The sequence below is a fragment of the Musa acuminata genome, unplaced genomic scaffold, assembly GCF_036884655.1.
Source record: "Musa acuminata AAA Group cultivar baxijiao unplaced genomic scaffold, Cavendish_Baxijiao_AAA HiC_scaffold_811, whole genome shotgun sequence".
Classification (NCBI taxonomy): domain Eukaryota; kingdom Viridiplantae; phylum Streptophyta; class Magnoliopsida; order Zingiberales; family Musaceae; genus Musa; species Musa acuminata.
In genome coordinates, this window is record NW_027021037.1 from 5,001 (window position 1) to 30,000 (window position 25,000).

Consider the following 25,000-nt stretch of genomic DNA (forward strand, 5'->3'; position numbering starts at 1 on the left):
AATTCGAAAGATCATTCAATGTAGTTGAAATAACTGAATTGGTAATTGTTTTGTCAACTAAGGGAAACTCAATCAAATTCATAACTGTCTCAATGTAATCTTTTCCTTCATTTTTATTTTGATTGTCTGAATATTCAGTTAAGACCATTCCAATGCTCCTTTTCGCCATGCATAAACTGAACCAACAATTGGGATAAGCACAAAAATTAAAGCTTCGATAAATACAGATACACCCAATACATCGAAACTCATTGCCCATGGATAAAGAAAGACCGTTTCAACATCAAAAACAACAAAAACTAGAGCAAACATGTAATAGCGGATTCGAAATTGTAACCAAGCATCCCCAATGGGTTCTATACCCGATTCATAACTAGAGAGCTTCTCTGGTCCTTCACTAACCGGGGCTAAAACTCCGGAAATTACAAATGCCAAGATAGGAATAACGCTTGATATTATTAGAAATGCCCAGAAAATATCATATTCGTGAAGCAGAAACATAAATGTACTCCTATTAATGTGGAATATGCTGAATTATTCGATTCGAATCGGAATTGTCAATTCATCCATAACTTCTTATCTTAGGCGAAACAAGAATTGATTTTGATCAAATCAAACTGCATAGTTTAGAGTTTGTTTGCTGTGGGGCATGTTTTGTTTAAAGATTCATCTAATGGAATCCCACTTACATTTTGGATTTCGATTCTATTTAGATATGGTGTAGACATAGGATGCTCTTACACAAACAAAACTCTCTCACTTTGTCTTGGGTTCTCTATCCTCTAGAAAAAGGTAATAAAATACTAAAATATCCTATGCCTATAACTATTCCTATGCCTATAACTATAATAAATATCAATACCCTATAATATAGTAAAGTAAATATCCTATAATTAAATACTATGAATACTATATTCATTAGAATACTATGTTGATTATATATAATCAACATAATGAAATAATAATAATTTCATTTCCTTTTTTTAAAACTTAAATTTTTCAATAGTCATATGGGGTAAAATGTCTAGGGATTTCTAGCATATTCTATATTATTCGAAGTATTCCTTTTTCATTAAAATCTGGGTATAGGATCATTGCTTCTATTGATTTGATACGAATATGAATACATAATCTAATGCATCGAATGATTTTTTATCTTTTTCTTGTCCTAGATTTCATTTCTATTTTTCTTAATTGATTCAATCCGTTGAATTGAGAGGTGACATATAACAACTTATATCTTTCTATACAAAAAATTGGAAACTTGGAACCTGTACTATCCCACCTCCTCAGAAATAAATAAGAAGAATCGAGTTATTTCATTAGAGTTAGAATGAAAGATTCATTCTATTTCGGACCAATCTCTAATACTAAACAAAGATTACGATTTGGAATGAACCAAAATACTTGTTTGTTTTGTTACGGCAATAACGCTTAATAATATAATGGTAAGACCAAGCAATGGGTTAGATTTCGCTACAAGAAAAAGGTTTTACAGCAAACCTATACTAGACAATGAAACATAGCAAAGAGTGGAGTAGTATAATCGACGGAATCATAAATGATTTACATAACATTTTCAAATAGAAAGAATCACACATTATCGAATGATTCGACGGACCAAATCAAATCCACAAACCCACTCAACTCATAGAATATAGAAGAAGAAACGTTAATATATTTAGGCCCAATTCGTTATCTCTCCATTATCTCTGAATCAATCAATAAGGTTGCTCTTGTTCTGCCAAAAAACGATTAGTGATTAGTTAGGGGGATTCTCCAAATACAAGACAAGACCCAAGACCAAGAAAAGAATAGGTCCTAGACCCATGTGACTTAGGATTAGACTTGGTTGGTCCCATAGAAATGAAAACCATACTAAACTATATACTAAACACTAAACTATATACTAAACAAAAATATAATATATTAGGATTAGGGCTATACGGACTCGAACCGTAGACCTTCTCGGTAAAACAGATCAAACTGATTATTATCGAAATGATTCGAACTGTTTCAAAGACCCAACATGCATTTTGTTGCATTGGGCTCTTTCATCAACTGATGTAAAGATCAGTTAGTCCACCATATTTTTTCTTTAGAGGAAGATAATGAGATGGTTCCATGTGCTCTGATTTATTATTTGTATTCTGATCTAGGAGCAATACCAAAGTGTTTCAAAGAAGGGTTATCTTGACTTAGGTCTGCCTTCGGCCTAGATCAACCTAAGTTAAATGGAATCTCTATCGCTCCGCTGCAACAGTCGAATATGAGACTTCATACACCTTAAAGTTCATAGGACGAAAAGAGGTTATTTTGAGGCCCTTATACTCATTATGCCTAGCATTGAATGGGCTGGGTATTTACCTTATCAACTATCAAATCAATGGCGGGTTCTATTTGATTTGGCAACTGAATTCGCGCCTGAATCGGACCGAACCAAATATTTGTCAGGCTATTGTTCTCTTGTTCCCTCGAACCTATGGAGTAAGACATCGATTTCTCAATACGATCAATTATGTTCATTGCATAATAGGCTCCTTTGAAAAGCATTGGCGCGCGTGTAAACGAGGTGCTCTACCAACTGAGCTATAGCCCTTGTCATAGACATCTTAACATATAGATAATTTCTTGTCAAGATGGATATTCCATAATCCACATCATAGCTCTCTGATCTATTTATTTTATTTACGCTTAACAGAACAGATTTATTTACGCTTAACAGAACAGATTAGTATTGCTTAGAAATAATATTCCACCTATAATCCCCGAAGTGATGGGTTCTTTTTGTGGTGATAAATGACCTACTTAACTCAGTGGTTAGAGTATTGCTTTCATACGGCGGGAGTCATTGGTTCAAATCCAATAGTAGGTAGAACTTATTAGATACCGGAGTCGATGAAATGATATCTAATAAGTTTTTCTACCCCATCTTCTTTTTTTGTTTTATCAGATTAGACTTGATTGTGTTCAATTGGCAGAATCAACATGTGGTGTATAATAAAGAACTTTTTAAAAACTTCTCTTTATTATTTTGATGTATTGACTTGACTAGTAGGAAATAACATTGACAGCCTCTACTCGTGTCCTAGCTCGTCTGAGAGCTAGATTCGCTTCAATTGCTTGTCTCTTACCCTCAGCTCTACTCAAGTTAGCTTCAGCTATTTCAAGAGCTTGTTGAGCTTCTTGCGGATCAATGTCAGTACTTATTTCCGCATCATTTCCTAAAATGGTGATTTCATTATTACCTATTCTAGCGAAACCACCCATCAGAGCCACCGTTAACCATTGGTCGTTGTTGAGGCGTATTCTCAAAAGACCTATATCTACAGCCGTGGCAATAGGGGCGTGGTTTGGTAATACGCCAATTTGGCCACTATTAGTAGATAAAATTATTTCTTTCACTTCTGAGTCCCAAATAATTCGATTAGGAGTCAGTACACAAAGATTTAAGGTCATTTCTTCAATTTGCTCTCCTCTTCTAAGTTCATAGCTTTCGCGGTAGCTTCATCGATGTTACCTACTAAATAAAAGGCCTGCTCGGGAAGACTGTCTAATTCTCCGGAAAGGATCAGTTGAAACCCCCTAATTGTTTCTGCAAGACCAACATATTTTCCTGGAGAACCAGTAAATACTTCTGCCACGAAGAAGGGTTGTGATAAGAAACGCTCGATTTTTCGTGCTCTTGCTACAGTTAAACGATCTTCTTCGGATAATTCGTCCAACCCAAGAATAGCTATAATGTCCTGAAGTTCTTTGTAACGTTGTGAAGTTTGCTTAACTCTTTGCGCAGTTTCATAATGTTCCTCGCCAACGATCCGAGGTTGTAACATAGTTGACGTTGAATCTAAAGGATCCACTGCTGGATAAATACCTTTGGCAGCTAATCCTCTCGATAATACGGTAGTAGCATCTAAATGTGCAAATGTCGTGGCAGGAGCAGGGTCGGTCAAATCGTCCGCAGGTACATAAACGGCTTGGATCGAAGTTATAGATCCCTCTTTGGTAGAAGTAATTCTTTCTTGCAAAGAACCCATTTCTGTACTAAGGGTAGGTTGATAACCCACTGCAGAAGGCATTCTCCCCAATAAGGCGGATACTTCTGATCCTGCTTGGACGAAACGAAAGATATTGTCGATGAATAGAAGTACGTCTTGTTCATTAACATCCCGGAAATATTCCGCCATAGTTAGGGCAGTCAAACCAACTCTCATACGAGCTCCCGGCGGTTCATTCATTTGACCGTAGACTAGAGCTACTTTTGATTCTGCAATATTTTTTTCATTAATTACTCCGGATTCTTTCATTTCCATGTAAAGATCATTTCCTTCACGAGTACGTTCGCCTACTCCGCCAAATACAGATACGCCTCCATGAGCTTTGGCAATGTTGTTGATCAATTCCATGATGAGTACTGTTTTACCTACTCCAGCTCCTCCAAATAGTCCGATTTTTCCTCCACGGCGATAAGGAGCTAAAAGATCCACTACTTTAATTCCTGTTTCAAAGATTGATAATTTCGTCTCTAACTGTATAAAGGCAGGTGCAGGTCTATGAATAGGAGATGTTGTGCTAGTATCTACAGGACCTAAATTATCAACAGGCTCCCCAAGAACGTTGAAAATTCGTCCGAGGGTAGCTCCACCGACTGGAACGCTTAGAGGAGCTCCCGTGTCAATCACTTCCATTCCTCTCATCAGTCCATCTGTAGCACTCATAGCTACAGCTCTAACTCGATTATTTCCTAATAATTGTTGTACCTCACAAGTCACATTAATTTGCTGACCAATAGTATCTCGACCCTTAACTACCAAAGCGTTATAAATATTAGGCATCTTGCCCGGAGGAAAAACAACATCCAGTACTGGGCCAATAATTTGAGCGATACGCCCTAGGTTTTGTTCTTCAAGTGTGGAAACCGCAGGACTAGAAGGGGTAGGATTGATTCTCATAATTATAATTAAAGTAAAGTATGTCGAAAGTTTTTTTGAATAGTGCCATGCCAAGTCGAAAATAAATGTCCGATAGCAAGTTGATCGGTTAATTCAATAAGAAATAAATGGGAGTTAGCACTTGATTTAGTTGGTACCACCCAACCGAATACGATTCAATCGTTTACTCATTCAATTACTCATTCAATGAGTCAATTTTCAAGTTCAGCCAATCCTTCTTTTTTTCAAAAGAAATATTAAGTACATGAAATCACGAGTAAGTCTCTTTCATTTCTCTATCATTATAGAAAAACCATCCGTATTAGATTCTATTATCTATAGAATTCGAACCCGAACTCCATTTATGATTCATTATTTCGATCTAATTGGCCATTGTTCTTTTTTTTTTTTGAATAGATATTGGATTTCCGCCTATCTATTCTTTATACCCTTTTAGGATGAATTATGCCTATTTTCACATCTAGGATTTACATATACAACATATATCACTGTCAAGAGTGAATTTTTCTTAGTATTTGGATTCAAAATAAGAAGGAGATCCATTTGATTTTATTGTAAACTTGCAAAACAAACATTGGGTTTGGGTTGCGCCATATATATCAAAGAGTATACAATAATGATGTATTTGGAGTATACAATAATGATGTATTTGATGAATCAAATACATGGTCTAATAATGAACCATTTCATTTTAACATAACATTGAAATTAGTTGATAATATTAGTTGAATATTTTTTTTCTTTTTTTTTATTTTTATTTTTGTCAAAGGTTTCATTCATGCATAATCTATATCGAGTAGACCTTGTCGTTGTGAGAATTCTTAATTCATGAGTTGTAGGGAGGGACTTATGTCACCACAAACAGAGACTAAAGCAAGTGTTGGATTTAAAGCTGGTGTTAAAGATTACAAATTGAATTATTATACTCCTGACTACGAAGTCAAAGATACTGATATCTTGGCAGCATTCCGAGTAACTCCTCAACCTGGAGTTCCGCCCGAAGAAGCAGGGGCTGCGGTAGCTGCCGAATCTTCTACTGGTACATGGACAACTGTGTGGACTGATGGACTTACCAGTCTTGATCGTTACAAAGGGCGATGCTACCACATCGAGGCCGTTGTTGGGGAGGAAAATCAATATATTGCTTATGTAGCTTATCCTTTAGACCTTTTTGAAGAAGGTTCTGTTACTAACATGTTTACTTCCATTGTGGGTAATGTATTTGGTTTCAAAGCCTTACGAGCTCTACGTCTGGAGGATCTGCGAATTCCCACTTCTTATTCCAAAACTTTCCAAGGCCCGCCTCACGGCATTCAGGTTGAAAGAGATAAGTTGAACAAGTATGGTCGTCCCCTATTGGGATGCACTATTAAACCAAAATTGGGATTATCTGCAAAAAACTACGGTAGAGCGGTTTATGAATGTCTACGTGGTGGACTTGATTTTACCAAAGATGATGAAAACGTAAACTCACAACCATTTATGCGTTGGAGAGATCGTTTCTTATTTTGCACCGAAGCACTTTTTAAAGCGCAGGCCGAAACAGGTGAAATCAAAGGACATTACTTGAATGCTACTGCGGGTACATGTGAAGAAATGATGAAAAGGGCCATATGTGCCAGAGAATTAGGAGTTCCTATCGTAATGCATGACTACTTAACTGGTGGATTCACTGCAAATACTAGCTTGGCTCATTATTGCCGTGACAACGGCCTACTTCTTCACATCCATCGCGCAATGCATGCAGTTATTGATAGACAGAAAAATCATGGTATGCATTTCCGTGTACTAGCTAAAGCATTACGTATGTCTGGTGGAGATCATATTCACGCCGGTACAGTAGTAGGTAAACTGGAAGGGGAACGTGAGATGACTTTAGGTTTCGTTGATTTATTACGTGATGATTATATCGAAAAAGACCGAAGTCGCGGTATTTTCTTCACTCAAGATTGGGTCTCTATGCCAGGTGTTCTGCCCGTGGCTTCAGGGGGTATTCATGTTTGGCATATGCCTGCTCTGACCGAAATCTTTGGGGATGATTCCGTACTACAGTTTGGCGGAGGAACTTTAGGACACCCTTGGGGAAATGCACCTGGTGCAGTAGCTAATAGGGTGGCTTTAGAGGCGTGTGTACAAGCTCGTAATGAGGGACGTGATCTTGCTCGTGAAGGTAATGAAATTATCCGTGAAGCTAGCAAATGGAGCCCTGAACTAGCCGCTGCTTGTGAAGTATGGAAAGAGATCAAATTCGAATTCGAACCAGTAGATAAGCTAGATAAAGAGAAAAAGTAAGTGTGCATAATTCAGTAATTCCTGTTTGTTCTCCTAATTGATTGCAATTAAAGTCGGCCCAATCTTTTCCTAAAAAAAAGATTGGGCCGATTGCCGAATAAAAAAAAAAAGAATGAGCATTCTATACTATGTATTTGCATATATCTTTTATATGTACAGATGTACAGATCTTACCTATATATATACAAGATAAGATCGAAGACTAAACAACTCAATACTTCTATTGTTTGTTGTTGGATCCATAGGATTGGATTAATTATGGATCCTTGGGATTGGTGGACTTTTTTATATCTCCTAGTTTCAGGCCATAGATCAAGCCAAGGGAAAGGCTCCTTTACCCATCCTATATATTGTCTTTTTCGTTCCATGTTAAAATAGAAACTTAATTATTTGATTATACGAGAACAAATTCTTTATTCTTTATTTATAGAAATAAACAACTATCTCTATTTTCGATGAGAATTTGTACATCACATGGAAGAAAGCTGTGTCTTTCTATTTTAAAATTTATAAAAAGATTCTATCAATATATATTGAAGTGATACCTCGGCTTCCCACAAAGGAGAATCATTTCTTTCAATACTTACTCGTTCTTTCAATACTTACTCGTTATTAATTAACAATCCTAATGATTAGGATTAGATTCGTATGCTTAATTCTGATAAGAAATCAAATAGTGAAAGTAAAATGATTATCCATCGAATGTATTGTATTTCATCAAATAGGGGGTAGAAAGACTCTATGGGAAAATGGTGGTTCCGTTCGATGTTGTCTAACGAGAAGTTAGAACATAGGTGTGGGCTAAGTAAATCTAGGTGTGGGCTAAGTAAATCAATGGATAGTCTTGATGGTATTGGACATACCAGTAGAAGTGAACAACCTATTCTAAACGATACGAAGAACGATACGAAGAAAAAGATTCCTAGTTGGAATCATAGTGGTAATTATAGTTTCACTAATGTTGATTCTTTATTTGAAATCAAGGATATTTGGAGTTTGATCTCTGATGACACTTTTTTAGTTAGGGATAGTAATGGTGACAGTTACTCTGTATATTTTGATATTGAAAATCAGATTTTTGAGGTTGACAATGATAGTTCTTTTCTGAGTGAACTAGAAAAAAAACTTTCTAGTTATTTGAGTAGGGGGTCTAAGAAAAAGAATCACTACTATTATCATTACATGTATGATACTCAATCTGGTTGGAATAATCACATTAATAGTTGCATTGATAGTTATCTTCGTTTTGAAGTCAGTATTAATAGTTCTATTTCGGGTAGTACCAACAATTACAGTGACAGTTACTTTTATAACTTCATTTGTACTGAAAATAGAAATAGTAGTGAGAGCGGTAGGTCTAGTAAAAGAACTAGAAAAAATTTCAATGATTTCCATGAAGAGGTGGAATCCGATTTCCATGAAGAAGTAGAATTCCACGAAGAAGTAGAATCCGACTTCCATGAAGAAGTAGAATCCGATTTCCATGAAGAAGTAGAATTCCACGAAGAAGTAGAATCCAATGATTTCAATGAAGAAGTAGAATCTGATTTCAATGAAGAAGTGGAATCCGATTTCAATGAAGAAGTGGAATCCGATTTCAATGAAGAAGTGGAATCCGATTTCAATGAAGAAGTGGAATCCGATTTCAATGAAGAAGTAGAATTCCATGAAGAAGTAGAATTCCATGAAGAAGTAGAATCCGACTTCCATGAAGAAGTAGAATCCAATGATTTCAATATAAATCAAAAATACAAACATTTATGGGTTCAATGCGAAAATTGTTATGGATTAAATTATAAAAAATTTTTTAAGTCAAAAATGAATATTTGTGAACAGTGTGGATATCATTTGAAAATGAGTAGTTCAGATAGAATTGAACTTTCGATTGATCCCGGAACTTGGGATCCTCTGGATAAAGATATGATATCTATAGACCCCATTGATTTTCGTTCAAAAGAGGAACCTTATGGAGATCGTATCGATTCTTATCAAAGAAGGACAGGTTTAGCTGATGCTATTCAAACAGGCATAGGTCAAATAAATGGTATTCCCGTAGCAATTGGCGTTATGGATTTTCAGTTTATGGGAGGTAGTATGGGATCCGTAGTAGGCGAGAAAATTACTCGTTTGATCGAGTATGCTACTAATCGATCTCTACCTGTCATTATTGTGTGTGCTTCTGGAGGAGCACGCATGCAAGAAGGAAGTTTGAGCTTGATGCAAATGGCTAAAATATCTTCTGCTTCATCTAATTATCAATCAGATAAAAAGTTATTCTATGTATCAATTCTTACATCTCCTACAACTGGTGGAGTAACAGCCAGTTTTGGTATGTTGGGGGATATCATTATTGCTGAACCTAACGCCTACATTGCATTTGCGGGTAAAAGAGTAATTGAACAAACATTAAAAAAGGTAATACCTGAAGGTTCACAAGTGTCTGAGTATTTATTCCATAAAGGTTTATTCGACCCAATAGTACCACGTAATCTTTTAAAAGGTGTTCTGGGTGAGTTATTTCAGCTCCACGGTTTCTTTCCCTTGAATCCAAGTTCAAAAATGTAAAGTATAGCACTAGATTCAGTTATTTTATTTGTAGCGAACAAGTATTTAATTCGTCGTAATCAGGTGTTTTCTTTGGTGACATAAGTTCTCCTTGTAATAAGAGACAGAGGTTTCGGATAATTTTTATTTTATATTTTATTATATTTTATTTATTATATTTTAGAATATAGAATATATAGTTTTAGAATATAGAATATATAGTTTCTATCTAGTCATTTTCTATCTAATCATATAGAATTATAGTTGATATTACTTATTACTTATAAATAAATATTATAAATAAATAATATTTATTATAATTTTTTATAATATATTTATAATATAATAATGGCTTGATATAATATAATAATGGCTTGATATTACTTATAATAGATATCATAAGTAATAGATATATCATAAGAAGATATCTTTCTAATAGATAGAAATATTAAAACAGATAGAAATATTAAATTGAGGCACCTATTCTATGACAGATCCCAACTTACCCTCTATTTTTGTGCCTTTAGTGGGCCTAGTATTTCCGGCAATTGCAATGGTTTCCTTATTTCTTCATGTCCAAAAAAATAAGATTGTCTAGACCCAATGGGACCGAATCTTATCAATTTATTTCAACACTGGATGATAATACAGATATTTATCTCGTGTAATATGGTATGATATGTGGCTCTTTCCGAACACACAAATGAAAGAATCGTTATGCGGATATATGATATCTGCATAAATGCATGTATATGTGAATATAGCTGGTTCAAAATGGATTAGTGAATATTTTAAATAGAAAGTCAATGTATCTAACCAATTACTCTCCTAATGTTTCACATCAGAATAGTGCTAGTTGATGAAAGTTACTTCGGGATCAAGAAAGGTAAAGTCAAATTTATTTGGGTTATTCGCTCAATTCCAATCGAATGCACTGGATCTAGTATAGTATGAATTGGCGATCAGAACATATATGGATAGAACTTATAACGGGGTCTCGAAAAACGAGTAATTTTTGCTGGGCCTGTATCCTTTTTTTAGGTTCACTAGGATTCTTAGTGGTTGGAACTTCCAGTTATCTTGGTAGGAATTTGATACCCGTATTTACATCTCAGCAAATCATTTTTTTTCCACAAGGGATCGTGATGTCTTTCTACGGGATCGCGGGTCTATTCATTAGCTCGTATTTGTGGTGCACAATTTCGTGGAATGTAGGTAGCGGTTATGACCGATTCGATAGAAAAGAAGGAATAGTGTGTATTTTTCGCTGGGGATTTCCTGGAATAAATCGTCGCATCTTCCTTCGCTTCTTTATGAGAGATATCCAATCAATCAGAATAGAGGTTAAAGAGGGTCTTTATACTCGTCGTGTCCTTTATATGGAAATCAGAGGCCAAGGAGCCATTCCCTTGACTCGTACTGATGAGAATTTTACTCCACGAGAAATTGAACAAAAAGCTGCCGAATTGGCCTATTTCTTGCGCGTACCAATTGAAGTATTTTGAAACGAACTGAAGTGAAGAATAAAATGAAGAATAAATATTTTCTCAAGATGGGGGAAGGAACTTGCTAATTCCTCTTTTAATACAACTGAAGTTTCTTCATTCTTTTATACTAGAAAAAGGTCTAATCTAACTAACGAATCTAATCTAATAAGTATAGATATAAATTCATCAAACCTATCCGAACATGTATTTCGTAATACAGAATTCATCTTTTTAGGCCCAAGATTTGGAATTGATACCCTTTTCTGGTTAGACGGTGAAACATTTCGAAAGAATTAATTGATCCAGGGGGAGTTTTTTCGTCTCGAAACTCGATTCGTTACTTCAAGTGGGTTTTCGAGTATTCATCGAAAGGAACAAATGAAAATAAAATTGGTTCAAATTTGCCCAATTGAGATATCTGGAATAATATTTATTTCTTTTTTTCTCATTTTCATCCGAAAAGAACTCTTATTCTATGTCTATATTCCTTCTAAATCAAAAAAAAAATAAAATTATTACACAATAATAGGAAAGGAATAGACCCATAGGTCAATACCTTGTTATACAACTCGTGCTTCAAAGAAATATCAGATCAGATAGAGTCAACGAATGAAGCAGGTTCATTAACAATTCAATTCACAGAAAAAAAAAAATGAAAAAAAAGAAAGCATCGGCCTCCCTCCCATATCTCGCATCTATAGTATTTTTGCCCTGGTGGGTCTCTTTCTCATTTAATAAATGTCTGGAACCTTGGGTTACTAATTGGTGGAATACCAGGCAATCCGAAAATTTTTTGAATCATATTCAAGAGAAAAACGTTCTGGAAAGATTCATAGAATTAGAAGAACTATTCCTATTGGACGAAATGATAAAGGAGTACCCGGAAACGCATATACAAAAACTTCATATAGAAATACACAAGGAAACAATACAATTAGTCAAAGCACACAATGAATATGATCTCCATATCATTTTGCATTTCTCGACAAATATAATCTGTTTCGCTATTCTAAGTGGTTATTTTATTCTGAGTAATGAAGAACTCGTCATTCTTAATTCTTGGGTTCAGGAATTCCTCTATAACTTAAGTGACACAATAAAAGCTTTTTCTATTCTTTTAGTTACTGATTTATGGATCGGATTTCACTCGACCCATGGTTGGGAACTAATGATTGGTTCGGTCTACAACGATTTTGGATTGGATCATAACGATCAAATTATATCTGGTCTTGTTTCCACTTTTCCAGTTATTCTAGATACAATTGTGAAATATTGGATCTTCCTTTTTTTAAATCGTGTATCTCCTTCGCTTGTAGTAATTTATCATTCAATGAATGAATAAAGAACTCATTTGATCTTATTATATCAATCAAATCAGAATCTTTCTTCGTGTATAAAGAAAGTATTTTCAATTTGACTTAATTCTTTATACTTTTATCTGTTCAAGGTATTCGTCCTATATTCCAGTACAATTATTCCAGTACAATGACAGACTCGTGTATAGGGAACTATACTAGCTACCTATCTAATTTATTGTAGAAATTCGGGGATCAATGATTGGACATGCAAAATAAAAATACTTTTTCTTGGGTAAAGGAAGAGATGACTCGATCCATTTCTGTATCGATCATGATATATGTAATAACTCGGGCATCTATTTCAAATGCATATCCCATTTTTGCGCAGCAGGGTTATGAAAACCCGCGAGAAGCAACGGGACGAATTGTATGTGCCAATTGCCATTTAGCTAATAAACCCGTGGATATTGAAGTTCCGCAAGCTGTGCTTCCTGATACTGTATTTGAAGCAGTTGTTCGAATCCCTTATGATAAGCAACTGAAACAAGTTCTTGCTAATGGTAAAAAGGGGACTTTGAATGTGGGGGCTGTTCTCATTTTACCCGACGGATTCGAATTAGCCCCCCTTGATCGTATTTCTCCTGAGTTGAAAGAAAAGATAGGAAATCTGTCTTTTCAGAGTTATCGTCCCAACAAAAGAAATATTATTGTGATAGGTCCTGTTCCCGGTCAGAAATATAGTGAAATCGTCTTTCCCATTCTTTCCCCCGACCCTGCTACGAAGAAAGACGTTCACTTCTTAAAATATCCCATATACGTAGGTGGGAACAGAGGAAGGGGTCAGATTTATCCTGATGGTAGCAAAAGTAACAATACAGTCTATAATGCTACATCAGCAGGTATAGTAAGCAGAATAGTACGTAAAGAAAAAGGGGGATATGAAATAACCATAGTTGATGCATCGGATGGACATCAAGTGGTTGATATTATACCTCCAGGACCAGAACTTCTTGTTTCAGAGGGTGAATCCATCAAGCTTGATCAACCATTAACAAGCAATCCCAATGTGGGAGGCTTTGGTCAGGGAGATGCAGAAATAGTGCTTCAAGACCCATTACGGGTCCAAGGTCTTTTGTTCTTCTTGGCATCTGTTATTTTGGCACAAGTTTTTTTGGTTCTTAAAAAGAAACAGTTTGAAAAGGTTCAATTGTACGAAATGAATTTCTAGGTGCAGAGATTCCTTAACATCAAGTTGGTAAAAAGCGCCGAATTTTTTTTGATCCATACAATTATGTATGATCAAAAAATCTGTAAACCTTTTTGGTTGCTTTGTTTATACTTTTTTTTCGTTTTGCGGGATGTCTGGAATTCATTACTTGTATCCTATTCTTAGTAATAGACAATAGACATACAAAGAAAGAGAATACAGAGCAAGGATGGGAAAAATGAAAGAAAGAAATCCTTTTAGGAGGGATTACTAGTCTTACGAGTCTTCTATTCGACACAAGAAAAGGGCGGAAAATCCTTTTTCTTGTGTCGTCTTATATCGAAATAATAATGATTTTTTCTCCTGTTCGTCAAAGATTACCATTCCTTCTTTTCCGGGTCCACCAGAACTCTTTTGGTTAGATTCATAGGAAGTTGTGGACAAACAAAAAGAGAGAAAGGATTAGGGGAATAATTGATTGAGCAAATAGAACTTCTTCAATTAACTTAAACTTTTAACTTAGAGAAATTATTCAAGAGAAATTATTCAAACAAATTATATTATAGAGTTTTATAGAGTAAGTTCTATAGAGTAAGTTCTATTAGTAGTTTAGTATAGAAATTATTTGCAGGATGTCTCATGCGTAGAAATCTATATAATATTGTATTATTCAGAAAATCCATTGATTACTCTTTTCTTGTTTCTTCATAAGAGTTAATATTATGGAGGAAAGGAAGAACAGAGACTATGAATCAATCAATAGATTCAATTCTTCAAAAACATTATTAAGAAACAAAAGAATAGAGTGGTTTGAAACATCAGAGCAAAGGATCCGTTTTGTCATTTCATTTCTACGAATATAATATTTTGATTATGTTGACTGGCCAATTTGTATGTTATGGAATAGATCATAATCTTCCTATAAGAGTAAGAAAAGAACTCAACGGGACCTTATCGCTCTAATTAGACAAAGGAGGGTAAGGTCCCGTTGAGTTCTTTTCTTACTCTTTCATGTCTACAATCCGGTTTATCCGATTACTAGAGAGATGAACCCAACCCAGAATATGAACCGTAAAAGAAAACACCTATTAAACCGATCACAGGAATACCAGTTACAGTACCAACCAGCCAAAGAGGAATCCTTCCAGTAGTATCGGCCATTTCCCCTACTTTCCTCCACATTTTCTCAAATGGTCGTGCTAGAGACAAAAACAGTCATGGATAATTATGAGGATGGTATCTTTCCGAATGGGATAAGAGAATTCCTACTATTCTCTTTCTTTCTTTCAATTGAAGAAATAATTGGAAAATAAAACAGCAAGTACAAAAATGAGTAATAAACCCCAGTATAGACTGGTACGATTCAATTCAACATTTTGTTCATTCGGGTTTGATTGTGTCATAGCTCTATAATTCAAATTAGGTTTATCGTTGGATGAACTGCATTGCTGATATTGACCCCAAAAAAGAAACGGTAGGTACAGCTAGTCCGTGAACAGCCAACCATCGCACTGTAAAAATTGGATAGGTTCGATCTATGGTCATTGGGGGCCTCCTAAAAGGATTTACTAAATTCATCAAGTTGTTCCAAAGAATCAAAACGGCCGGTTATCAATGGAATACCTTGTCGGCTCTCTGTGAAATACTCGTTTGGCCGAGGACTTCCAAACACGTCGTAAGCTAAACCCGTACTGACGAATAACCAACCCGCAATGAATAGGGAAGGTATAGTAATGCTATGAATGACCCAGTATCGAATACTGGTAATAATATCAGCAAAAGAACGTTCTCCCGTGCTTCCAGACATTCTGAGCTCCACAAATTTTTGTACATTCAAAAAAGGGAATCGATTCCTTGAAAGATGGGATCAGTAAATGGAAAACTACTGATATTGCATCTTTGTGAGATCGTCAATTTTGTACCAAAGGTTTATTTCAAGTATACCGAATCAGTATAGCTATCCTTCCTCTGGCACAGCAACGCAGTCTCGATCGGTACCGAAATGCTACATAATTCTTTTCTTCTTTTTTTGTTCCTTGTCTATGCATAACTCTATGTTATTCAATAGATCAATAGAAAATTACTCAAATTCCTTATAAGATTTCCATTATTGGATTCATAATAGAAAGTAAAGATCTTGGAAAAGCGTGAATCGATGGTTTCTAATAATTTATGAAGCATATTATAATATTCACACAATTCAATTATATGTATGCGAAATCTATAATAAACCCATTTTTTGGTTAAAAGTTTTTTTGTTCAAATCTTTTTATTTCAAGTAATTGGTTGGTCGTATAATACAATAAATATACTGTAATACAAAATACAATAGTATATACTATATTAGTGAAAGAAACAGAACATGAAAGAAACAGAACCCAGTTGGAACAATCCATATTCGTGATGCAACCGTTATTGTATTAGATCCAAAACAAAGGTTCTTTCTTGACCAAACTAGAAGTATGGAACTCCATGATATGGAAAGACAGAATATAGAATCTAAAAGGATAATGGAAGTTGTTCGTCTTTGAATCGAGTTGGACCTGAAAAAAAAGAATAAAAATATAAAAATGAAAAATAGAGTAAAGGTTTTATTTTTTTCGATAGATCGTGGGACACCTTTTTCTTTTCATTCGAAATATTATGTTATGGGCAATTAAGCAACCTATTACTGTACTGAGTCCAATGAGTTAAAATAAATAAAAGGTAAATAGTATCAGGCCGTTCGTTCCAAAAAGGATTAGATCCTATTGAAATAGAAAGGAAATGATTAAAATGGAATTTTCAAATCCAATTCTTTTATTCCAAAATTACTTAAATTACTTATATTTTATTTAATATTTTATTTAATATTTAAGTATAAGTCCATAAGTAATTTAAGTTTTGAATGAAGTTACACGGCACAGTTCTTAATTACTATTACTTTTACTTATACTTTATATTTTACTTACTTTTACTATTACTTTATTCAACTCACAAATACTTTATTCAACTCACAAATTCCACAATGAATCTGTTGATTCCGAATCATAGGATCGGTCAATGTCACAGCAGATGAATCGAATTTTTCTACCTATGTCACTCTTAGTTAGTCTTATCTATAATGACTGATGAATCCAGAATTTTCAATTGGAACTAAACTAATTCTGTCAATTGATTTTTTCTTGCCGTCGTATTTTGTAAAAATTGAAACTTAGGTAAGTGTTTTATCAACATATGTAGCAAAAGAACATATCTAATTTAGCTCTTTCATGCTTACTATAACTAGTTATTTCGGTTTTCTACTGGCTGCTTTAACTATAACCTCAGCTCTATTCATTGGTTTGAACAAGATACGACTTATTTGAAATGAATTGAATGAAAAATTGATAAAAACGAATATTTCTCTGAGATTCCGGGTATTCTATGGTTCTTTCTCACATCAATTGCCAATTCTTGGTCATTGAGATTCACGGATAATTCAGATTAATATTTAGGGATAGATCTTACCTTTCTTTTTATCCCCTTAAACAAACCGAAATGATTGAAGTTTTTCTATTTGGAATCGTCTTAGGTCTAATTCCTATTACTTTAGCAGGATTATTCGTAACCGCATATTTACAATATAGACGTGGTGATCAGTTGGACCTTTGATTGAGTAATATTTCTTTCTTTTTTTGATTGACCTCCTGCAGGAAGGAGGTCAAATTCAAGTTACAATTCAACTTTTTGTTTTGTTAAATTATTAATTATTTTATTGTGATTCGACATCAAATAAACCGAATCACGCTCTGTAGGATTTGAACCTACGACATCGGGTTTTGGAGACCCGCGTTCTACCGAACTGAACTAAGAGCGCTTTCTTATCCTTATGACAGGAGATACGACTGTACTGTAAAGAAAAGTAATTTTTCTACCCCCAATACGTCTTGCATACATATAGTATGCAAGACCGGAAGATTATGTCCAATTTTAATCGATCTCAATGAATCCCTCGTTACTGCCCATGGGAGAAGTAATAGGTAGGGATGACAGGATTTGAACCCGTGACATTTTGTACCCAAAACAAACGCGCTACCAAGCTGCGCTACATCCCTTTTCAAAATTGTTGTACAGTTTCATTGTACAAAATCCCTGTCTTGTTTTCCATATCGTCATTTTCTCCTCCATCTATATACAATTTTCTTGTCATTTCTTCTTTTTGGTTTCATATAATAAAAGAATTATATACATCTGAAACCTAACGTATAAAAAAGTTAATATTTATCAGTAATGCTCAGGAACAAGGGATTAGATTTTTTTTCTTTTACAAAAAAAGAAAAAAATCTATTGCTTCATTGTACATATCTATTTTAGTTAGGAATCCTGTTTAGTTAGGAATTCCGTGTAAAAAAATACAAATGATCTTGAACTACAGCATCTGACCATATATGTATTACAATCCATAATAGAAGGAGGATTTTCAATGCGAGATATAAAAACATATCTCTCCGTGGCACCTGTGCTAAGTACTCTATGGTTTGGGTCTTTAGCAGGCCTATTGATAGAAATTAATCGGTTATTTCCGGATGCCTTGTCATTCCCCTTTTTTTAATTCTAGTTATTGATTGATATGCGAAGAAATGAAGAAAATTAGAGATACAATTCCACGTGACTAAAATTTCGAATTTCGCCCCTATTTTTTCAGTTCTTTAGGATAGGAAGGAAAAGAAAAAAGTGTATTGAACCTCAGCAAAAATGTGGTAGATCGAAGATCGAATTTTGGAGAACAGAAATGAAAATGTGGATCCAGTCTACGGCGAGTTCCACGAAATCATAGCATAGAAAGAAGATATTTAACTTAAATAATAAATAAAATAAATATTAATAAAATATTGAGATTTAGGATAGGAACAATTGAGAGTTAGAAAGAAATTGTATTATTTAATTATTACTCCATTAAATTATTACTTTATTATTCTAGTAAAATTGTTACTCCATTAATATAATATTAATTATCATTATATAATGAAATGATAATTGCAACGAAATACTTAGAAATTCCATTTCTAGTTAGTAACTTCTATCGATTTTTTTTGTTCTTTTCTTCTTCTTCAGCTCGGATCGAAAATAGAAGAGTTAAGCCGATCCAAAATTCAAAGGAGGTTCATGGCCAAGGGTAAAGATGTCAGAGTCATAGTTATTTTGGAATGTACCAGTTGTGCCCGAAATGATGTCAATAAAGAATCGCCAGGTATTTCTAGATATATTACTCAAAAGAATCGACACAATACGCCTGGTCGATTAGAATTGAGAAAATTTTGTCGCTATTGTAACAAGCATACGATTCATGGAGAAATAAAGAAATAGATCGAACAGAACGCGTGTGCGCTCTCGCCAAGGAAGAGGAAGAACTTAACATATATTTAGAAGAACTTAACATATATTTAACATACTTAACATATATTTAACATATATAATATACATAATGTATAATATACATAATGTATAAGATATATAATATACATAATGTATACAAATCAAAGCCTATTTTGGTCGGATCTGAACTGAAGTGAATAAAGAAATAGAATTTTAGAAATAAGGAATAAACCATGGATAAATCCAAGCAATCTTTTCGTAAATCCAAGCGATCTTTTCGTAGGCGTTTGCCCCCAATTGGATCGGGGGATCGAATCGATTATAGAAACATGAGTTTAATTAGTCGATTTATTAGTGAACAAGGAAAAATATTATCTAGGCGGGTGAATAGATTGACTTTGAAACAACAACGATTAATTACTATTGCTATAAAGCAAGCCCGTATTTTATCTTTGTTACCTTTTCTTAATAATGAGAAACAATTTGAGAGAGCCGAGTCGATCCCCAGAACTACTGGTCCTAGAACCAAAAATAAATAGACATACTCTTCAATTGACTCAAAACTCCAATTGTAACTCAAGCTCAGATTGATGTTTTGTTCGAAAAGGCCTAGAATCTAGAGCGGGTTCCTGTGTTATAAGAAACAAAAAATGGAGAAAATTTTTTTTATTGAAACATATTCGTTCATTCCTATTACTATCTTAATTTCTTTTTATTCTATTTTCCCGGAGTTCCTTCTCCGGGGAATTCTGTTTCAATCATTCCTGTACTGTATATTACTTTAGAATCTACTTTATTTGATGATCTTGTTGGAAATCATGTAAAGACAATTCTTATTTGATATAGCTATTTGTGCAGGTATTTTACGATTAAGAAGCAATTGCTTCTTGTACAGATTGTGTATTAATCTACTATAACTATACAATACCTTATTATCACGAGTTACTGCATTTATCCGAGTGATCCACAAACGACGAAAATCCCTCTTTTGCCTGCCTCTATCTCGATGAGAGGAAGCCAAAGCTCTCATTTTCTGTTGAGTAATCGTTCGAGTAAGTCTTGAATGAGCTCCTCTAGAGGTTGATGCAAATAAACGAATTTTTGTTCGACGTCTCCGAGCTGTATATCCCCGTCTAACTCTGGTCATTGAATCAAATTAAACCTTAATGAATAACTAATTGATTTCGATTCTTTCAGTCATCCTTTTCCCCTCTCACGGTCGATTAATAACAAAACGGATTATTCCGATATATAAAATATAAATTCCAATGGCTTTTGCTACTATAACCTTCCTGACCACAATTTTTTATTCCGTCCAGGCATTTCACCTGCAAATAAGAAATTATAATGATACTCAAAAAAAATAGTGGGTTCCATCGTTTCTATGGTTACTTCTTAAACGGTGAGGTCCTCTCTATACACCGGAGCCTCTTCTTTCATTTAACCAAATGGTATTGTGAACTTGTATAGTTCACACTCTTTGGCTCTACCCATCAATTATAGAGTAATAACTCTTTTCACACTAAGAGTTATCTATACAGTGACGGCATTTAATTAGGAAAGTTGGCTAGGTAGCTGACCCTCTTAGTCCGCTCTTTTAACAATAGGCGCATAATCTTTTTGCTTCTTATAATACTATTTCCTCCGCTTAATGGATAACTATTTGCTACCAATGGGGAATTGCTTTTCATCTCAAATCTAGGTGATTGGATTTGCACCAATGGAAACCATAAATTCCATACACAATATAGGTATATGATAGATCTTTTCCATTTACCCTATTCATTGGTACCGGTCATTGACACTGGAAAAATTGTCTCATTTGTTCGAACTCATGATCTGAACGAGTCGCACATACACCCTAGTACATGTTCCTCGACGCTGAGGACATCCTCTAAGAGCGGGAGATTTCGTAACATTTCTTATCGGCTGTCTTGCGTTTCTAATAAGTTGTTTAATAGTTGGCATGTCGTATATATATATATGTATATATAGAATTAGAATGGAATGGGTTGGTTTAGATCGATCTTAACCTGATGATTGGATTGATGATTATGAATTTTTTCTATTCAATACCAAATCACAGAAAATTCGAATTATGGTTTGAAATGGATTTACACGAAATCCCCGGTATTTTCATTTTCGACCGCTACGAGATCAACAATGCCATGAGCTTGGGCTTCTGTTGCTGACATAAAAACATCCCTTTCCATGTCTTCGGATACAACCCATAAAGGCTTGCCCGTTCTTTGTACATAAACCTTTGTGAGGGTTTCACGAAGTTTCAGTAGTTCTTCCATTTCCAGGACAAATTCCCCTGTTCGTGATTCATAAAAAGAACTAGCAGGTTGATGAATCATGACCCTAAATATATTGATATTGATATAACATCATGAACGGTTCCTCTATCTCGTATGATTGGGCTAATGTAAGGGATAAAAAAAAAATAACAAGAAGAAATTGAACAACCGTACAGGCATCTTCTGTGCGTTGCATACGGCTCCGCAATGGAATTTACTTTTTTCTTCTCTTCTATTCTATCTAAGAAAGAAAGAGAATCCATCTGATTCAGATCGTTGAATGATCCATTTACCACCCTTCCTTTCGTAGGAGTCAAAAATACTATGATGGTTCTGTTGCTTTATATATTTATCTCGTCTGTGATTTAGCAATCCCAAAGTGCCTTTCTGATACGATCAAATAAGGAAAACTGATCTTTTTTTTTTTCATTTTCGTACTCTTCCATAACATAAATATCAGAAAGAAACTTCTGGTGTGGAAGAAAAATGGTTTGTGACGCTGAAATGTACCCCCGACACATAAAATCAACAAATCGGAAATAACCTTTGTTTCATACTACTATCTCGATACAAAATCTCATGTTATGAAAAAACAATAATGGTTTGTTCATATCGAACTCGAAGTGCCATGCTATTATTACTTATTATTCATATTCAATATGGCGAAGGCATAGTCTTTCTTTTTTTTTTCAAATAAAAACTCATTGGCGCCAAGCGTGAGGGAATGCTAGACGTTTGGTAATTTCTCCTCCGATCAGAATGAAAGATCCCATAGAAGCGGCTAACCCCATGCATATTGTATGCACATCGGGTGGCACAAATTGCATAGTATCATAAATAGCTATTCCTGATACTACCCATCCGCCGGGAGAGTTTATAAACAAAAAAAGATCCCTAGTATTATCTTCTATACTGAGATATACCATGAGACCAACAATTTGATTTGAGATCTCGCTATTAACCTCTTGACCTAAAAAAGTAATCTTTCTCGATGAAGTCGGTTGATTAGGACAAAATTGGTTCCTTTAGGAACTGTACGTGCACCTTTGGATGCATACGGTTCAAAAAAATTGCGAAAAAAGAATCAATGTGTCGATTCCAGTTCTATTTTTTTTTTTTTTTTTTCTGTAATAGGTTTTTGTTTTTCTAATAAAGCTTCCATTTTTAAAAAGACATGAGATGAGTTTTGGCTTCCTTACCTATAAAAAAAGAATTTACTGAACTTATTGAAATTGAACAAATCTCTCTCATTGATGTATTGTTTCATCGACATTCAAATCACGATGTAATTTTCTTGTTTCTGAATGGGCCTTTTCAATTCTTTTAGGTTCATGTTCTACTCCGGGAAAAGATCTGTCCGAATTCCATTTGCACATATAGGGCAAATGGTCTCAGTACCACTTCTTTTTGTTACGACTTTTTTTTTCAATTCGTTTCATGCCTTTCCCCAATCATTCGATGTACTCATCATACTATTCCGTTGGTTATTGGTTGGACGTTTGAAATCACTCCTATAATAAGGATAAGAATCGTTTATGATACAAGCGGTAATCATACATTACATGGATTACCAATTTGGTATTTTCTGAACGGAGCCTGGATACTTTATTACTTTATTTTATCTGGATACTTTATTACTTTATTTTATTTTTATTTTTCCAAGTCAACCATAAATTCTCCTAATTGATCCTCAAAATAAATAAATTGATCTAATTGCACTTCACGCTCCGAATGATTGATGGTTCACTCAATACAATATTTCTTAGGCGAAACAGAGGATATTTCGATCGAGGGAGAGAACGGGTAAATTCCATATAACCCAATATGTCTGACAAGTCGCACTATAAGTCAACCCAAACTGCATCTTCCTCTCCAGGACTCCGAAAAGGTACTTTTGGAACACCAACGGGCATTAAATTAAAGAAAAAATTGAGTACTATACTTCACTTTAATGTGGAAACATAACAATGGCTTTATCGTCTTCATCCCTTTTTCTGTTTATTGTATTTTATACATAGATTTTTATACATAAATTGGAAGGTTTATTTTATAGAGTAAGACAGAATGAATAAAGAAAAATTTTAACTAACGGATCAATCGTTGGAGTAATAAACAAGTATCTATGCATTCGTTTCCCGAAAGTAGAACTAATCCTCCCATTGCGTATTGGTACTTATCGGGTATAGAATAGATCTGCTTCTCTTTGTTCTTACGAACAGAATTGTTCCATTATTTTCAATGGAACGGAATAAAAATTAACCCTTTCTCATACGGAATCTACTGAAAAGGTTAGATACATAGTATAGTCTTTTCCAATGCGATAAAATAAAGTGACATAGTGTCTATTTTTCTTTGATAAAGGGGTATTTCCATGGGTTTGCCTTGGTATCGTGTTCATACTGTCGTATTGAATGATCCCGGTCGATTGCTTTCTGTCCATATAATGCATACAGCCCTAGTTGCTGGTTGGGCCGGTTCGATGGCTTTATACGAATTAGCGGTTTTTGATCCCTCTGACCCCGCTCTTGATCCAATGTGGAGACAAGGTATGTTCGTTATACCCTTCATGACTCGTTTAGGAATAACCAATTCGTGGGGTGGTTGGAGTATTTCAGGAGGAACTGTAACGAATCCCGGTATTTGGAGTTATGAAGGTGTGGCAGGGGCACATATTGTGTTTTCTGGCTTGTGCTTCTTGGCAGCTATCTGGCATTGGGTGTATTGGGACCTAGAAATATTCTGTGATGAACGTACGGGCAAACCATCTTTGGATTTGCCTAAGATCTTTGGAATTCATTTATTTCTCTCAGGGTTGGCTTGCTTTGGCTTTGGCGCATTTCATGTAACAGGTTTGTATGGTCCTGGAATATGGGTGTCCGATCCTTATGGACTAACTGGAAAAGTACAACCCGTAAGTCCAGCGTGGGGCGCAGAAGGCTTTGATCCTTTTGTTCCCGGAGGAATAGCCTCTCATCATATTGCAGCGGGTACATTGGGCATATTAGCAGGCTTATTCCATCTTAGTGTCCGTCCGCCTCAACGTCTATACAAAGGATTACGTATGGGCAATATTGAAACTGTACTTTCCAGTAGTATCGCTGCTGTTTTTTTTGCAGCTTTCGTTGTTGCTGGAACTATGTGGTATGGTTCAGCAACTACCCCAATCGAATTATTTGGTCCCACTCGTTATCAGTGGGATCAGGGATACTTTCAGCAAGAAATATATCGAAGAGTTAGCGCCGGACTAGCCCAAAATCTGAGTTTATCGGAAGCTTGGTCTAAAATTCCCGAAAAATTAGCTTTTTATGATTACATTGGTAATAATCCAGCAAAAGGGGGATTATTCAGAGCAGGGTCAATGGACAACGGGGATGGAATAGCTGTTGGGTGGTTAGGACACCCCGTCTTTAGAGATAAAGAAGGGCGCGAGCTTTTTGTACGTCGTATGCCTACCTTTTTTGAAACATTTCCGGTAGTTTTGGTAGATGGAGACGGAATTGTTAGAGCCGATGTTCCTTTTAGAAGGGCAGAATCAAAGTATAGTGTTGAACAAGTAGGTGTAACTGTTGAGTTCTATGGTGGC

General features: G+C 35.0%; 5 protein-coding genes and 2 non-coding genes across 7 annotated transcripts in view; 4 read left to right on the forward strand and 3 right to left on the reverse strand.

Moving 5' to 3' along the window:
* Nucleotides 1-100: 100 nt before the first annotated feature.
* On the reverse strand, nucleotides 101-4,952 carry LOC135664181 (ATP synthase subunit beta, chloroplastic). Its single transcript, XM_065176953.1, has one exon. It carries the CDS (start codon nucleotides 4,950-4,952, stop codon nucleotides 3,456-3,458), a length of 1,497 nt encoding a protein of 498 aa, XP_065033025.1. The 3' UTR covers nucleotides 101-3,455.
* Nucleotides 4,953-5,780: 828 nt separating this feature from the next.
* On the forward strand, nucleotides 5,781-7,323 carry LOC135664182 (ribulose bisphosphate carboxylase large chain). Its single transcript, XM_065176954.1, has one exon. The coding sequence runs from the start codon at nucleotides 5,781-5,783 to the stop codon at nucleotides 7,242-7,244; it is 1,464 nt and encodes a 487-aa protein (XP_065033026.1). The 3' UTR covers nucleotides 7,245-7,323.
* Nucleotides 7,324-7,916: 593 nt separating this feature from the next.
* Nucleotides 7,917-11,945, forward strand: LOC135664179 (acetyl-coenzyme A carboxylase carboxyl transferase subunit beta, chloroplastic-like). The gene has a single exon (XM_065176950.1). It carries the CDS (start codon nucleotides 7,986-7,988, stop codon nucleotides 9,807-9,809), a length of 1,824 nt encoding a protein of 607 aa, XP_065033022.1. The 5' UTR covers nucleotides 7,917-7,985; the 3' UTR covers nucleotides 9,810-11,945.
* Nucleotides 11,946-12,877: 932 nt separating this feature from the next.
* LOC135664178 (cytochrome f-like) lies at nucleotides 12,878-17,413 on the forward strand. Its single transcript, XM_065176949.1, has 2 exons — nucleotides 12,878-13,700; nucleotides 17,358-17,413. Exons 1-2 carry the CDS (start codon nucleotides 12,878-12,880, stop codon nucleotides 17,411-17,413), a joined length of 879 nt encoding a protein of 292 aa, XP_065033021.1.
* Nucleotides 17,414-17,544: 131 nt separating this feature from the next.
* Nucleotides 17,545-17,618, reverse strand: TRNAW-CCA (transfer RNA tryptophan (anticodon CCA)). Its single transcript has one exon. It is a non-coding gene; the product is annotated as a tRNA-Trp (tRNA).
* A 164-nt stretch (nucleotides 17,619-17,782) lies between these two features.
* TRNAP-UGG (transfer RNA proline (anticodon UGG)) lies at nucleotides 17,783-17,856 on the reverse strand. The gene has a single exon. It is a non-coding gene; the product is annotated as a tRNA-Pro (tRNA).
* A 4,569-nt stretch (nucleotides 17,857-22,425) lies between these two features.
* Nucleotides 22,426-25,000, forward strand: part of LOC135664180 (photosystem II CP47 reaction center protein) — a 5,476-nt gene continuing 2,901 nt past the window's right edge. Inside the window, exon 1 of the mRNA XM_065176951.1 lies at nucleotides 22,426-25,000. This exon is cut by the window's right edge and continues 2,901 nt beyond it. Within this exon, the coding sequence (XP_065033023.1) occupies nucleotides 23,789-25,000 (1,212 nt within the window). The 5' untranslated portion in view covers nucleotides 22,426-23,788.

What these genes read in the sequence shown, in the direction of transcription:
- LOC135664178 (XM_065176949.1), top strand. Translation starts at nt 12,878, where the DNA reads ATGACTCGATCCATTTCTGTATCGATCATGATATATGTAATAACTCGG. An exon ending in AGACCCATTACGGGTCCAAG is followed by an intron (nt 13,701 to 17,357) that starts GTCTTTTGTTCT and finishes TTACTTTAGCAG; the next exon opens with GATTATTCGTAACCGCATAT.
- LOC135664181 (XM_065176953.1), bottom strand. Translation starts at nt 4,952, where the DNA reads ATGAGAATCAATCCTACCCCTTCTAGTCCTGCGGTTTCCACACTTGAA.
- LOC135664182 (XM_065176954.1), top strand. Translation starts at nt 5,781, where the DNA reads ATGAGTTGTAGGGAGGGACTTATGTCACCACAAACAGAGACTAAAGCA.
- LOC135664179 (XM_065176950.1), top strand. Translation starts at nt 7,986, where the DNA reads ATGGGAAAATGGTGGTTCCGTTCGATGTTGTCTAACGAGAAGTTAGAA.